This window comes from Ochotona curzoniae, unplaced genomic scaffold, assembly GCF_017591425.1.
Source record: "Ochotona curzoniae isolate NIBS_2020 unplaced genomic scaffold, NIBS_Ocur_1.0 contig_517, whole genome shotgun sequence".
Classification (NCBI taxonomy): Eukaryota; Metazoa; Chordata; class Mammalia; order Lagomorpha; family Ochotonidae; genus Ochotona; species Ochotona curzoniae.
In genome coordinates, this window is record NW_024466454.1 from 2,983,906 (window position 1) to 2,998,077 (window position 14,172).

A 14,172-nucleotide genomic window follows, 5' to 3' on the forward strand; every position below is an offset into this window, starting at 1 on the left:
TGCTGGGATCCCATATGGGCACTAGCATGTGTTGGCTGCTCCACTTCCCATCCAGCTCCCAGCTTGGGCCTAGCAAAGCAGTAGAGGACAGCTCAAAGCCTTGGAACCCTGTACCCACGTGGAAGACTCAGAGGAGCCTCCTGGCTCCTGGCTTCGGATCAGCTCAGCTCTAGCCACTGTGACCACTTGGGGCATGAACCAGCAGATGCAACATCTTTCTTTCTGCAGTTCCTTCCCTCTATAAATCTGCCTTATCAAAAAAAAATAGATAAATCTTTAAAAATAATTTAATTCTTTAAAACATTGGAAATTATCAAACATTGCTAAAAGAACTCCCCAAGGACACAAAGAAATGGAAACAGTCCTTACTAATGGATCAGAAGGACAAATAACATTAAAATATCTATACCATTTGAAGCAATTTTCAAATTCAATGCAATCTCTATCAAAATGTCAATAAAATTCATTTTTAAAGATTTATTTTTATTGGAAAGTCAGATTGACAGAGAAAGATCTTCCATCCGCTGGTTCGCTCCCAAGTGGCTACAACAACCAGAGCTGAACTAATCTGAAGCCAGGAGCCAGGAGCTTTTTCCTGGTCTCCCAAGTAGGTGCAGGGTCCCAAGACTTTGAGTTGTCCTTGACTGCTTTCCCAGGCAGGGAGCTGGAAGGGAAGTAGAACAGTCAGGATATGAACCGGCACCCATATAGAATCCTGGCACATGGAAGGTGAGGACTTCAGCTACTAGGCTACTGTTAAATGACATTTTAAAAAGAAAAAAACCTATTTTACCTGAAAATCAGAGATTTGGGAGCAGAGGGAAGGGAGAGAGAGAGAATCTTCTACCAATTTGTTCACTCTCCAAAAGACTGCAATAGCCAGAGTTGGTCTGGTCCAAAGCTGAGAATAACAAACTTCATCTAGGTGTCCCATGTGGAAGCAAGGGTACAAGAACTTGGTCCATGCTCTGCTGCTTTTCAGCTTGTTATCAGGAAACCAGATGGGAAGTGGAACAGCTGGGACTCGAATTGGTGTCCATATGGGATGCCAGCACTATGGATAGATTACTGTGTTATGGCACCACACTTGCCCCACCAATGAAATTCTTTAAAGAATTAGAAGGAGCAATCCTAAAATCTATATGGAATCACAATAATCAGAATAGCCAAACGATCCTGAGCAAGAAATATCAAGCTGGAGGCATACTACAAAATTATAGTAATTAAAGTAGTATGCTACTGGCATTTAAAAAATGATATATAGATCAACTAAACAAAATAGAAAGCCCCCAAATTAATCCACCTACATGCAAAAATTTTTAACAAGAAAATACAAACCATACAGAGGAGTAAACCATACTCCACACAGAGGAGTAAAGGTAACCTCTTCAACAAATAGTGCTGACACAACTGGATGTATATATAGCTAAAATTCATTTTATACTTGTTACCATAGACAAATAGTAAGATATTGATATAGGGCATGGATTTTTGGATAAGATCCTCAAAGCACAGATAACAAAAGCAAAGCTTTATGATACTACATAAAATTCAGTCCTAATGTTGAAGCAAAGAAAGAAAATATTTCATTTGGGTAATAAGAACCACAGGCTGCCTAAGGAAGCGGTATTCAGGACTAAACTGAGCTGGATGACAAGGGGCATGTAAATGTCACAGGGGTGGTAGATCAGTTGACTTCAGAACTATTCCATCAGACATCAGCTTTAGAGAACACTAACGTCAGTGGCCTTTGCCCCAAGCTCTGACCTCCTCAACATTATCAATCTCTTGATAAAATTTTATAAGGCATGCTTATCAAAACTGCACAGAATCTAAAACTGGACTATGTGGAGAAATCACTCTGGAACAGAATCCAGACTCATAACTGGCTGACAGTTATAGGGATGGACTCAGACGTGTTGGATTAAGTCTAATGGGGAAGCATGTCAAATGTTACATTCAAGGCCCAGTTACACCACTACAGGTTAAGCAGGGCAGCAGGCATTCATGGCAAATCACAAGGATTTGAGTTGGCTGCAAGTTCAATGTGATTCCAGACATCAACACAGCTCCTACGAAGCAAACACAGGCCCTGGCAAGCTCAACACAAGTGTGGCATCCGAGACAGGGAGCTGATCATTCCATCACATTCTCTCCCTAGCAGAGCACATCTGGAGTACAAAGTATAAAGGAATGTGACAGTGTTCTATAAAGAATAGTTGAAGAAATGGGGCATTATTTTTTAAGTCAGAAGAGAAGTCATACTAGCTATTCATCCACAGATGGCTCAGGACAAAAGGCCAAGGGAAGGTCTCATTTCATTTGACCCCAGAGGACAGAACCTGGACAACATGTGTGCAAGTTTCAGGGATGGGAGGGAGTAGACTTTGACAGGGAAGACACAACAAGGTCAGTCCTGACTCAGGCTCCACCACTCCGTGAGTGTCACCACCAACTGGAGGCCCACAGTTCTCCTCTCCTGGCCATCTTACAGGCAAAGCAGAAGGATGCTGCAGTCATGCCGACTTAGAGGATGTTCTATTGGCCGTGGGATGGGTGTGCCACCAAAGTAGGATGCTGCAGTGATGTGGCCAGGTGCTGGATGACGTGGGACATGGGAAGGTTGGGGAAGGTTGGGGTGGGGCCTTTCACAGAGAGGCATAGACAAAGGCACCCATTGGCCACTTATTCTTTACACTTCACCATCTTGATTTTTAGATTTTTAATAAAACCAAAAAAATCCAGAAATTCAGCTTTTTTTAGAGGTCCAAGAAGTGTGTGTGTGTGTGTGTGTGTGTGTGTGTGTGTGTGTGTGTGTGTGTGTGTTTGAGTCATCTTAAACGGTGCATCTAGCTTGTGTCTCTGCCTTAGTTCTTCCATATACTCAGAACCACAGTCTAAAGTTGGGAGTCCCTCCCGTGGCCCTTCTACCCACTGTTGTTCTGCTTCTCACCTCTGTGCCATCCATGGCTGAGTTTTCACACATCCATGCAAATGGCCTCCTCCCTCCCAACCATCCTCACCTTGGATCCAGGTCGTCTACTGCCCTGAACCTCCACCCAGTGTCCCAGAGTACAGGGTTTCCTTTCTGCTGCCACCTCCTGGAGCTGCCAGTCTTCTAATCTCTCTTCCTTGGCGCTCACCTGTCCCTGGCTGGGAGACACCCCTACATTCTTTCCCCTGTGTCACAGAGACATCACACACCAGAGTTGCTGGGGTTTATATGATTCATTAATGCATTCTATGTCCAAGCATTATTCTAGGTGCTGAAGACAAAATGGCAAGTGAGAAAGCCAAAATCACAGGGGGCTGGGTTTTAGTATAGTGGGTAAAACTGTCATCTGTGATGCCTGCAGCCCATATATATACCGGTTCCAGTCCCAACTGCTCCACTTTCAATATAGCTTCCTGCTAGTGTGCCTGAGAGAGTAGCAGAAGATGGCTACTTGGGTAGCAGAAGATGAGGACTTGGGTCCCTGCACTCACCTGGGAGACTCAGAACAATGCTGCATCATGGGTTCGTTCTGGCCCAGCCCTGGCTGCTGTGGCCATTTGGGGAGTGAACCAGCAGCTGGAAGATTCCTGTCTTTGACTCTGCAACTCTACCTTTCAAATAAATGTAAAAATTTTTTTAACAAAAAGAAACAGCAGAAAAAGTCCTGATTCTCATAAAGCTTATATTCTAGCTAGAGGAGGCAGCTGATAAAACAAGATCATCCCAGTGACTATTTGAGGGCTATGAAGAAAATAGAATCACACAGTCAGGTCAAAGTAATGGGGAACATGAGTGATGAGACAAGGAGGAAGAGGAAGGGCAACAGAAGGGTTTCCTGCAGTACATAGAATCATTATCTCAGTTTACTGTTTAGCTTCCGAGTCAGCCTACTCTTCCACATTCCTATCCCACACATGGTGACTGGCTCTTGGAAGCCTTCCCTGCTCTCACTCAGCCCAGGAGACATTTACAAACATCAAAACCTCAACCGCAGGTAGGGTTCACGTGATTTCCCATGAGTCTCTTGGGCCAAAAGCAAGTCATCAGATCTGGTTAGGTGCCTGTTTTATGTGTCGTTGAACTTTTCACAAGAGCATGGCATATTCTGAGAAACTGGAAGCCTGTCTACTTACAACCTCCAAAGGATTTCTTATGCCTTGCTCAGTCCTAGGCTGGGCCCCAGCTGCAGGATAGCCCAAACCTTCTATAAAAACAGGAAATTGCATATATGCCAACACAGGCCAGTAGCACAAATATCTTCTGTGATGCAGTAAGCTCCCTGACCCTGTAGGTACTCCAGGAGAGGCACATTTGGCATAGTCAAGCACAAGTGCTCACTAATCATGAAAAAGAAACAAGCAGGAGAGAAATAATGTTGTAAATGACTTGATATCCCACACAGTGCATGTGCGTGCCTGAGCGGCATGAGCCCATCACTCTCTCCTATAGGAAGGATTCACAACTTCTGTGCCAGCATCTACGGAGGAGGAGCAAAGGAATAATTTTATTTGCTATTCAGTTGAAGAAGCATGGATGTTTTCCAACGCTGGAGGGAAAACAGAAGTGTTGGACTTATTGAGAAATGCCAATTTTCAAGCCTTCGCTAACAGAAATATCTGGGGGGGTGCATAAACAAGGCTAGAAGTTTGAAGTTGGCATAATTTCAAAGGATTTTTTAGGAAGTAATTTCACTTACATCATTATTTTTTAAAGATTCCTTTATTTGAAAAATAAATTTACAGAGAGAAGGAAAGAGAAATCTTCTATCTGCTGGTTCACTCCCCAAATGGCTGATCCAAAGTCAGGAACTACCACATGACTCAGGAGCCCTGGGACTTGAGCCATCCTCTGCTGCCTTCCCAGATCATAAACAGACAGCTGGATTGGAAGTGGAGCAGCCAGGACACCAGCTAGCACCCATATGGGATGTTGGCACACAGGTGGAGGGTTAGCATCTACCATGCCGGTCCTGACTTACACAGTTCTTGCTGTCTATAATGCCTCTTGAATCTAACCCTCATGTAAAATGGGGATTCACTCATCCACTCAAATTATTCTCATTTCTATTTAAATTTACATTATAGTGGGTTTTCTCTTGCCTCATTACCACTCTCGCTTATTGCATTTTCCTTCATTCTTTTTCTTTATTGAGGACGGAGTGGCCTGTTCTGCTACACCTTAAAGAAACTTGTGTGTATATTCACATACGAATATACATATGAATATACACACCTGTGTAAATACACACCAATGTTACTTCCTCTATTGATTCACTTAGCAGTGGCATCCATTCACATGCCATTGACTAGATCCATCAGTCACGGAGGGAGAAAACACAAAATACTGAGTTTTCACATGCCTGTGCATTTAAGCATGTGGTGGAGACAGTTAATCATCACTCCAAAGGAATTCTTCTTTATTCTTTCTAAAAATAAATATCTCCCACAAATGTTAACTGGGTATATATTTCCCAGCCTCCCTTGCAGCTAGCTCTGGCTCACATGAGTAAGCTGCTCCAAGGGGAGTATGTTTCAAAGTATTAGGTGCAATGTCTAAGTTAGCTCATTGAAAGAAGGATGTGCTTTTCATCTACTGCTTCTCCGTCTCTTCTCCCTGCTGCCTGCTGACCGAATTCAGATGGGTGGTAGTGAGCTGGCTGTAACCATGCAAGGGAGCAACACCTTAAAACAGTGTTGTACCATAGCAGTGAGTGCAAGCCATGTGAAGGTCATTTCATTTGTTAGTAGATACCAATTTTGTATCTAATAGGAATAAGTGCAAGACAGATAAAATTCATTTTAACAATGTTTTGCTTAATATATACAATTATAATTTCAAAATGAAATTTTTAAAAGTGAGTTTATTCTTCTCTCATACTAATTCTTCAACAACTTATGTGTACGTAAGTTATGTGCACATCTCCATTTTGAGCAGCCACTTTTCAAGCATCCACCATATGCTTGTCATTAGTGGCTACCCATGTGTCAGCAGAGTGCTAGAAGGTGACAGAAGACGGGAGGATCCTGGGTTCCTAGATGACCTGGTGGAGCAGAGCTTTCCTTGTTGGAATTGCCTGCTTAAAACCCTAACTTTGCAGCTCTTAGCCTATACCATGACCAAACAAAACATGGCAACAGGTTTTATTTTCTCCACAAAAAAATGACATTGACCTACATCTGATGTTCTGTAAAACAAGCAAATGGACAGTATGATAGTGAAAGGCTCTTGATCATGTAAGTTCATGTTTGTGAATGTAGCAGCATTCATAGCCAGAGCTTCCAACTGACAGTCAGCTGTATACACTGAAGAGCTCCACTCTCAAGCCTTGAAAAATTACATATATTCTCATTTTTGTGTTTTCTTCATACTCTGAAGCTCAAAGCAAAAAATAATTCCATAGTCATTAAGTATTAGGTAGGTATGTATCTTTGTATTTTTATTTTCAAATTTAACTACATACTTAGGAAAATGGGATAAGAAAATATTAAAGAGCTAAATACTGCAAGAAGAATAAAAATGACAAATTATATCATCAACAGTACTTAATTTTAAGACAATCCTATATAATAAAAAGTTCATTTTAAAGGCCTCAGACTGAACTTCTCAGATTCTACATAATCCTTTCCAAATACTTTTATGTGAATATGGTTATATCATATACTCACATAAAAGTAAAACAATAGTTAAATCAGGCTTTTTCCCCTGTGCAATCTGCTTCTGTTTCCCCACAAACAGAAGGAATTGTCTGAGAACTGACAAGATTCTTCACAATTCTAAACAAATCTGGTTTATGGGGAAATGTGTTAGTGAAGCCCACAAAAAGAAAAACACGTGTAAATAAGGACGCACTGCCTTATCCCTCTTGTCCTAAGAGAGGTCAGTTATCCGGCTTTGGGGTTGCTGCTTTGCCAGAGTGTGCAAGGTGGCTGAGCTTTTTCTGCTTCCAACTCATTTTACTGGAGTCCCACAGACCTGAGTGTATACCGACTCCGCTGACTCTTAGCTGTGTGACCATGAGAAGAGGATTCACCCTCTATGAGAACGAGTCTTATTTGCAAATCACATTGAACCGCCAGGAAGGAACCACAGCGAACAGGTGCCGAGACCTGCACAGGATGTTGCTAAGTTCTTTTTCTTGTTTCCAAAATAATCATCTCAAAAACTTCGCAGCACCTACTACGTGACAATTTCCTTTGCCACCGGTCACTTAATTCTCCCAGCAATACTGGCGGCAACCCTCCAAACTCCCTCATTTTACAGACTGACAAATGGTGCCTCAGAGGGGGCACTTGCATGAGGTCACCCTGCAACCATGTGATGGGAAAAATTGGAACCAACTCCCCCAACAGCAAAACCCATTCCACCAGGCTAAGGTGCCTGCTGCATATGTCCCCGAGTGGGACAAAGAAAGCGTGAGTGACACAGGTTATGAGCTCTCTGAAATTCCCGGCGTAGACCAAACCCTCCAGTTATGTTTGAAGTTGGGCCAGCTTTTGAAATCTCGCCTGGACATTCCTTTCTCATCCAATTCCTTGATATTTCCCTTTAAAGAGCATCTAGGAAAAGCCACACTCATTAGCCAGTGCCTGACTTTATTTTCCTAATAAACAGATCTTTGGTCTTGCAGAAAAAAAAAAAAAAAGAAGAAGAAGAAAAGAAATGGGGCAGGGGCTCTAATTTTCAGTCAATTCTTCAATATTTCAGCTCATTTCCCCGCCCCCCCCCTTTGGCTTGAAATTGTGATCTGGGGAAGGCTGGTCCTGCAAATTGTCCTCCTAGGAGGGACGCCCCTTGAGGATCCTCAACTTGTTATTTTTTAATCACTGTAATCTCCTTTGCAAAGGGGGCCCTGGTCAGAAACAGAGCAGGCCATTCAGAGCTTTCCAAAGCACAATTACTGCAGCTGGGGGGAGGGGAAGCGAGAAAAGGGATGGAGGAGAAAAAGAAGTCAAAATTGCAGGAACTGCTTGGAATAGGCTGTGTCCCAAGCTCTGGGGGACGCAGGCAACAGGGAAGAAAGCCAAGTTTGAATAATTGCCAAAATAGTGACCATTTTATTTCTTTCTAGGACACCTGAAGGCTTATGCACAGGGAGAGACCACCCAGAGCAAAGCTGCTCACTGGGGATGGGCAGGAATAAAGAAGTCATGGAATCAGGAGCGTGAGGGATCCTAATTCAGGAAAAGGTTGAAAAGCAAACAGAACCCCAGGGGAATGTTAACTTCCACACCCCTAGGTCAGTGCACTGATCAGAATGCTGTAGGCCTACTATGAACGAAGGTATTTAAAGAAAGGACACATTAACAGAAACCATCACCAACCAGGCCATTGCCCTTTCTGCCTAACTTCGGAACAGCAGAATCAGGCTTGCTCGTAGCAGCAGAGCTCCATAGATGATCTCATCAAGATCTACAAGCATTCCCTTCCAGATAGTTTAGCCATGAGAGAGAGGCGGAAGATGACTGCCCAACCTACTGCCCTATCAGGGGTATCCAAGGAGCTGGAGGTTGCCTTGCCTGCTGGCCCTGGGCGGGTCGGTGGTTCTGGAGCCTCTGCAGTCCCGCGCCTCCCTCCCAGTGCTGGGGCCACCTGCTGCCAAAGATCACCACACACAGGATTAGCGCTGGGAAGAGACACTTCTGAGCCCCTGCCTAACTTAAGTCACCTAGGAAGAAATCTTCTTGGGTTTTTCATTAGGAATAGTCTTTGGCAAGCTGCTAGTGTGGAAAATCTACTCATTCACTCCCTCAATCATTCATCAGGTCCAGATACTTGTTATTCCCTAATAGACTGGAGGGAGGCTGTGGAAACAGGGAAACAGACATCCTAAGCCAAAATCTGACCCGGATCACACAGAAATGCCTTACATCCAACTCAAACTGTCCCACATGGGGTCCCAGCCAAACACCAGGCACACCCATCTTAATAAACTTGTCCCTACGACTTTTCGGAGACCTTGGATAGGCAAGGATTTCTTTTCATAGCTGGGAAATAGGTTCAAAGATTTTAAACCTCTTGCACAAGGTCACACAGCAGCTAAACCCAAGCCCGGACAGTCTCCGGCCCATCACTTGTCTACTGGGGAAGCTGGGGCACTTTTGCCCAGGGAATGCACATCCTGGGCTTTGGGGCTCCTGGCTGTCTTGACCCCTGCGGGAGTGCCTGTGTCTGCGCCTCTGCACGCTTGCAGCCACGGCGCAGAGACACGAGAGCTCCCGTGGGCTCTGGGCAGGCTGCTCTTCTTCCACCTCTCTTCCCTCCATCACGTCGCGGGAGGACGCGTACGCGCGCGTGAAGCCAGACCGATCCTGGTCCAAGGCTGAGGACACTAGCAGGCTCTAGGTAGCCCCGAGTGGAACAACTCGGGGACAAGAATCCAGGACAGTGGACGAAACGTTCTGGGAAGGATGGCCCTGGTCCTTGTCTCGGGGTGGGGGAGGTGGGGAACTTGGGCGCCCGCTGACACAGCCCCAAACTTTCTCCGTGATGCTCCCATCATTACCTCCCACGACAACGTTCTCCCGGGGAAGAGAAAGGGAAGTGGCCGCCTGGAGTCCACTTGCACCCTACCAGGTGCCCTACCCCCCACCATGATCTGCTTTTCCTGTTTGGCACCAGAGGGGATCTAAGAGGCGCAGGGGTGTGTGGGGGGGGGAGGGGGAAGGAATCAGGAGACAAGTGCCCTGGTGGGACCCCAGAAATACAAGCAGGCTTGCTCCCCTGCTTGCGGTTCTGTCTCCCACCGAGAGGGCAGCGGTGGTTGCATCGGAAGGAGCTGGTAGGAGGGGGTGCGAGGATTGGAAGAGGAGGGAGACGTGGATCGTGAGGATGGAGTCAGGGGTCTTTGGTTCGGTGCCGATCGGGCAGCCTGTTGTGCACCGCGGAGGCGCCCATTGGCTTGGACAGCCCTTCCTGCTCTCAGCCCAAGTCTCAACTGAGTGCCAAAGGCGGGACAAGCCCCGAGGCGCGGGGACCTCCGGCAGCCGGAGCCAAGGTCCCTTGGTCTCCAGAGAGCAGGCCTCGGCGTTGGGGCTTCCCCTTCCGTCCTCATCCAGTGCCTCTTCCCGCCCGCAGCCTACCAAAGCTCCGTGGGGATTCCGGTCCCACTGCGAGCCTGTCTGGGAAAGTCAAGATCGGCTCCTTAACCTGAGACCTTGTCAAAATAACTGGGGCGGTGGTAGAGGGAGAAGGGTGTCTTTTATTCTGTTCCATTTCCCCGGCTCCGTTTTGGAGCAACCCAAGTCCTCTTTCCCCAGGGGTCCTCTCCAGGGAAGCCGGTAGGAAGATCCGGCTCTCGGCCGGTCTGCGGGAGGCTGGAAGCTGAGAAAGCGCCCTGGTCTGGGATCCGACTGAAATCAGGATCCCCCTCCCTTCGTGAGACCCATTTGGGCAGAAGCGGTGATACTTTCTGCTACTGACGGCCGGAGGACACGCGGGGCTCCCTGCGTCCGGTCGGCGTGACGCGTGGCTCTGCTATAGCCCCGCCCGGGGACCGCGCGTCGGAGATCGGGGCTGCCCCGCGACGGCCCCGAACACTACTGACTCGCTGCCGGCTAAGATAGCCAGGGCAGCCAGGACCCGGAGGGCCCTAGTGGAGGCTGCCGGTGCGCCCCTGGGGACCGCGCGCCCTCCTCCGGCACGGCGCGGTCGGCGCCCTCCGGGGTCAGGTTCCGTGCCCCCAAACGCCACTCGGATGCTCTTACCGCGATAGCTGGTTCCAGGCTTGTAGAACTCGGGGTCGCCCTCCACGCGCAGGCTGAACTCGGTGTAACCTTCGCGCCGCGTGCCTTGAGCGCGCAGGATGCGGCTGCAGTAGCCCTCCGACTTGGTCACTTTGTCCAGGGTCTCGTCGGAGAAGGCCAGAGCTGCGGCCAGGGGCAGCGCCAAGGCCAGCAGCGCCAGAGTCCGGCTCAGCTTCAGGGAGACCGGGGACAGCCTCATCTTCGCGGGACCCCAACTTTGTGCCACGGCCGTCCGTCCTCGCGGCGCGACTTCCCCGCCTGCAGTGGTCCCGACCAAGGCAAACCCCGGTGGAGCCAGGGCCGAGAGAGGGAGCAGGGAGCCGACGCTGGCGAGTCGCGGATCGCACCCGCCTCGGCTTGGCGGCTGCCGCCGAGCTGCGCTGCGCTGCGCTGCGCTGAGCCGAGCGAGCAGCGCGAGCGAGGGCGGGCGGCGGCGAAGGAGCGGGAGGAGGGCGGGCTGATTTTGCCCAGATCCCCCAGCGCAGCGCTGTTTTGTTTCCGACCGGCGATTAGCGGGGCGGCGGTGTTTATTCTGCGACGCCGGATTCCCAGGGTCTTGCGAGGAAATTATAGGACACAGGAGACACGACGGGCTCTGTCCCACCGCCAACAGGGCTGCACCCCTACCACGTAGGGGACAGCGCTCCGGGGAGGTATAAGCCTGGACTAACTTCGGCGGTCCGACCACTCCGTGCATGTTGGCTGAGGTCTCAGCTCACCTTTCGCACTTTAACCTGTGCGCAATAAGCATCTCCTTCCTCCCCCTCGTTTTATAGCTAGAACTGCTGCGGCCAGTTAAGGCCCAACGTTTAAGGGCCTGGACTCCGGTTTCTTTGCTCTCCCCGTGGTGAGGCTGGGACAAGTAGAGACACCTGCGCCAAAGGAGTCCTCCATCTCCTAGGCCCAGTGGGTGCCACAGAACCGAGGCCCGGAGGACTTTTGAAGTTCTATGGAAATGTTTTAAAAGCAGATACAAAAAAAAAGTTTAAGTTAAACAGAATGTCCCACTAGGTGATATGAATATTTTTGTCTTTATGCCCACACAGTCATGTGATGTTTAACATCCTGTGATGAAGGAGCAAGTCCCAAAGGCAAAAGTGCCTGTGGCCGATGGAAGACAGCCAGGAAGGGCATTCCAAGAGATAGGGAGAACCTGTGCTTCCTTGGCCTACATTTGAGTTCTCTGTGCCCAGGGACTGCACGATTCTGAGTCGTCCCTGGGCAGAACCTCAGGCACCAGCCAGGCCTAGAGGGCAGGTGCCTTTTGCTTGGGAAGCCAGTCTTGCCAGGACCACTGTCTTGGGGCGGGGGAGCCTGCTGGAGTTGCCTGAGCTCATTCTCACCTCCTCCCCCCAGCAGTGATGGGGACAAATGCCCACTTCCGGTGTGGGGAAGGGTGCCTACATAAAGCACTTGCAGGGTCCAGCAGTTCTTTGGAGTTTCTGGGTTGGATTCCCGCCTTGACTATGGGGACTCCGGTGGGCAGCTAATGCAAACCCTGCTGCCCAAGCAGGTGATCTGGCTTGAGTTCCTGGCTCCCAGCTTGGGCCTCACCCCAGCTGCATGTAGTTGAGGCCATCTAGAGTCAGCGAACCGAAAAGAGCATTCACTGGCTTGCTCTCTCAGCCTCTCAAATACAACATTTTAAGTCATTAAAAGCAACAACCACCATGACCACCACAGGCCCCTTCTCACCACCCTCGTAGGGACCCCTTAAACTCCCTGCCCATCCCTCGCCTCGAGCGTGGCAGGTGCCTGTGCACATCTCTCCCAGGCGCTCTTGGAAGCTTTGGTTTCTCCTCCCTACCTTCCCCAGGTAGAGGAAGTTACCTTCAACTGCCTACCTGTAAAAAACAGCCCCCCACACCTGTGCTTGCCAGGCCCAGCTTGCTTTCTCATGCCCCTCCCTGCAGCCCCGAGGAGCCTCGAGCTCCTCGCTGCTTCAGAAGTCTCGGTTCTTCCCTGACTGCCCAGTTGCTCCTTTGCCCCGCTGCAGTAACTCATTGCTGCCATAATCTGGGCCCTTTCCTTCAGACATCAGCCCAAAGCAATTCCTGGCTGCTGTGGTCCCTACTTGAAACTCAGCAGCCTCTCCCGGGGATGACCAATCCTCTTAGACGAGGTATCCTCAAGCCCACACCTGTATGCTGGGGGAGTTATTCTTGCCAGGGCAGGCTCAGAGCTCACACTGCACTCCCGTAGGCATCGTCCCACACAGCCAGCAAACTTCACTGCGTGTGGATGTGGAGCCAGGCTTGTGGATTCATGTTGAAGGTGCTCAAAAACTCAAGGCTGGCATGCGAGACAGAAATCTCAATTGCCTTTGCAGGTCTTCCACAACACAGGATGGAGGGCAGGGAAGAGAAAAATAGGAAGCAGGTAATTGCAGGAATCCTTGCCGATTATAATAGGGATATAGATCACTGACTAAAGTTAAGTGGTTCCTGAGTGTGTGCTGGATCTTCTCCCAGAGGGCAGCTCGTGGGAGCTGAATACAAGACGCCCTTGTCTTTACAGAGCTTGCGCTCTGTCCAGTAGGCCCAGTGTGTGCTCTCCAATGTCTTTTCATCTTCATCAGTATCCTCAAGTGCAAGGTGGAGGTGGGCAGGCCTGAAGCCTGCAGGGACCTAGAATTTCATCTTTCACCCTAACCTTGACAGGAGGACCAAGAGAAGGAGTCTCACCCCTCCCCCATTTCCCACATTAACGATGTGTCAATCATCTGTCTAGCTAAGGTGCTAATAAGGGAAAGAGTCAGGATTTTAAGGAGTCATGGCCAACATCAAAATGATGTACTTCCCTCTACTTGGGGTTGGTTCCTTTGTCTGGGCTGGGCCAGCACGTTCTAAATGACCCCCTCTACCCCCGGCCCTGGACTCCGAACCCCACGATGCCAGCTAGATTTTCCTACTGCAGCTGGGCTGGCACTTCAGGCTTCTCTCAGCTGCACACACAGCCAGCCTCTCACAGTGTCATCAAGGACCTCTCGAATCTGTCTGCCCCTCCCCTCTCCTCCACCCAGACCAGAGTGTCAGAGTTACCACCTCTTTCGTATTCCTAATTGGACTGCCCCTGTCTGCACCGAAGGAAGAGGCCCGAGTGATCTTTTTAAAATGCAGATTTGAATGTCAATCCTGAGGTTAAAATCTCTTTCCAGTGCACTCAGAGACAGACTTTCTACGGGGCCTCCCAGGGCCTTGCTGCATCTGCCTCTCAGCCCGTGCCCCTGTGCTCTCGCTGGCCCCAGCCACCACTGTGTTTCTGCTTTGTCAACTTGTGCCTGCGCTGCCCGCTGTCCGCTCTGCCTGGAATCCTGCGATGAGCTTTCCTCTTGCCCACCTGCCACCTTCCAGCGGCCAACTCCTGCAAATCCCTTAGTTCTCCATGCAAAACTGCCTCCTCAGAGAAGATCTTCTTGATTGCCTACGTTAGGTC

The 14,172-nt window shown here is 49.1% G+C and overlaps 1 protein-coding gene across 1 annotated transcript in view; it reads right to left on the reverse strand.

Annotated features, from left to right (window-relative positions):
* SPON1 (spondin 1) overlaps window positions 1–11,146 on the reverse strand; it is a 279,261-nt gene extending 268,115 nt beyond the window's left edge. Inside the window, exon 1 of the mRNA XM_040989073.1 lies at window positions 10,699–11,146. Coding sequence (XP_040845007.1) covers window positions 10,699–10,936 — 238 coding nt within the window. The 5' untranslated portion in view covers window positions 10,937–11,146. The remainder of the gene's footprint in view (window positions 1–10,698) is intronic.
* Between the last annotated feature and the right edge of the window lie 3,026 nt (window positions 11,147–14,172).